The sequence below is a fragment of the Tupaia chinensis genome, unplaced genomic scaffold (assembly GCF_000334495.1).
Source record: "Tupaia chinensis unplaced genomic scaffold, TupChi_1.0 Scaffold000221_1, whole genome shotgun sequence".
NCBI classification, from domain to species: domain Eukaryota; kingdom Metazoa; phylum Chordata; class Mammalia; order Scandentia; family Tupaiidae; genus Tupaia; species Tupaia belangeri.
The window spans coordinates 1,324,983-1,325,935 of record NW_006159696.1 but is presented as its reverse complement, the minus strand read 5'-3'; the positions used below and the strand labels follow the sequence as shown (position 1 = coordinate 1,325,935).

Below are 953 nucleotides of genomic sequence, written 5' to 3'. Positions count from 1 at the left end.
CTCCGGCCCCGGGGGCGTCGGCACCTTTGGGGCTGTCACCGCCCTGGGGGATTTCAACTGTGGTGGGCCCCAGCCTCTGGGGGTTCTGAGTCTGGGGGACCCTCAGGCTTTGGGGGGTACTAGCCTCAGGTGGGATTTCAGGCTCTCGTGGTTTCTCAGGCTCTGGTGGATTGTCCTGTGAGTTAAAGAGGTCACCATGCCATATCACCCAGCAAACAAGGACACGGCGCAAGCCTCTTGGCTTCTTCCTAGATGTCCTCCACTTGGCCTCCATCTGCCCACACCCCTCCACCCACGTAGAATCCCCACGGTGGGCTGTAGTTCGGGCTGGTCCCAGCGACAGACTCCATGTATGACCCTGTGAAGACCCTGCCCCGATTCCTGCCACAGAAGGCGCTCCCAGGGCCTGATGAACCCCCTCACTGCCACCCGGCTGACAGAACAGGCTTGAGAGGACCACGGAAAGCTACAGGGCCACGGGTGAAGGACACAGACGGGTCCACTGAAGGGGTGGCACAGAGGGACAAGGGCTGGAGCACCTCCCACAGAGTCTCCCGGGTCCCCGGCTCTGCACCCACTCATGTCTCTGAGCCTCAGGTTCCATCTCTGTACAAGGACAGGAACGTGCCTCCCTCAAGGCACTGGGGGGTTAGATGTGGGGGGAGGTCCCAGCAAGCGCAGCTCCACAGGGCACTGAGAGCTGGACCGACTCCCTGGTCCATGTTCATTCAGGGACCCCATGCTGCGTCCCGGGACACGCCCGCCCAGGCCAGCTCTGACCACCTGCTCTGATGGGGGTGGCTGCAGGGGGTGGGGGGCTGTGCCCTGGAGAGAGGTGGGGGTGTGTCCCAGAGAGGCGGGGGGTTGTGTGCTCCAGAGAGGTGGGGGGCTGCCCCAGAGAGAGGCAGCTCAAAGGAGGGGGCCCCCTTGGCTGATGGCGGGGGTGTAGCCGG

At 64.1% G+C, this 953-nt stretch overlaps 1 protein-coding gene across 1 annotated transcript in view; it reads right to left on the bottom strand.

Moving 5' to 3' along the window:
- LOC102486421 (anthrax toxin receptor-like) overlaps positions 1 to 953 on the bottom strand; it is a 15,550-nt gene that overhangs the window by 2,145 nt on the left and 12,452 nt on the right. Inside the window, exon 15 of the mRNA XM_006147762.2 lies at positions 8 to 175. Coding sequence (XP_006147824.1) covers positions 8 to 175 — 168 coding nt within the window. The remainder of the gene's footprint in view (positions 1 to 7; positions 176 to 953) is intronic.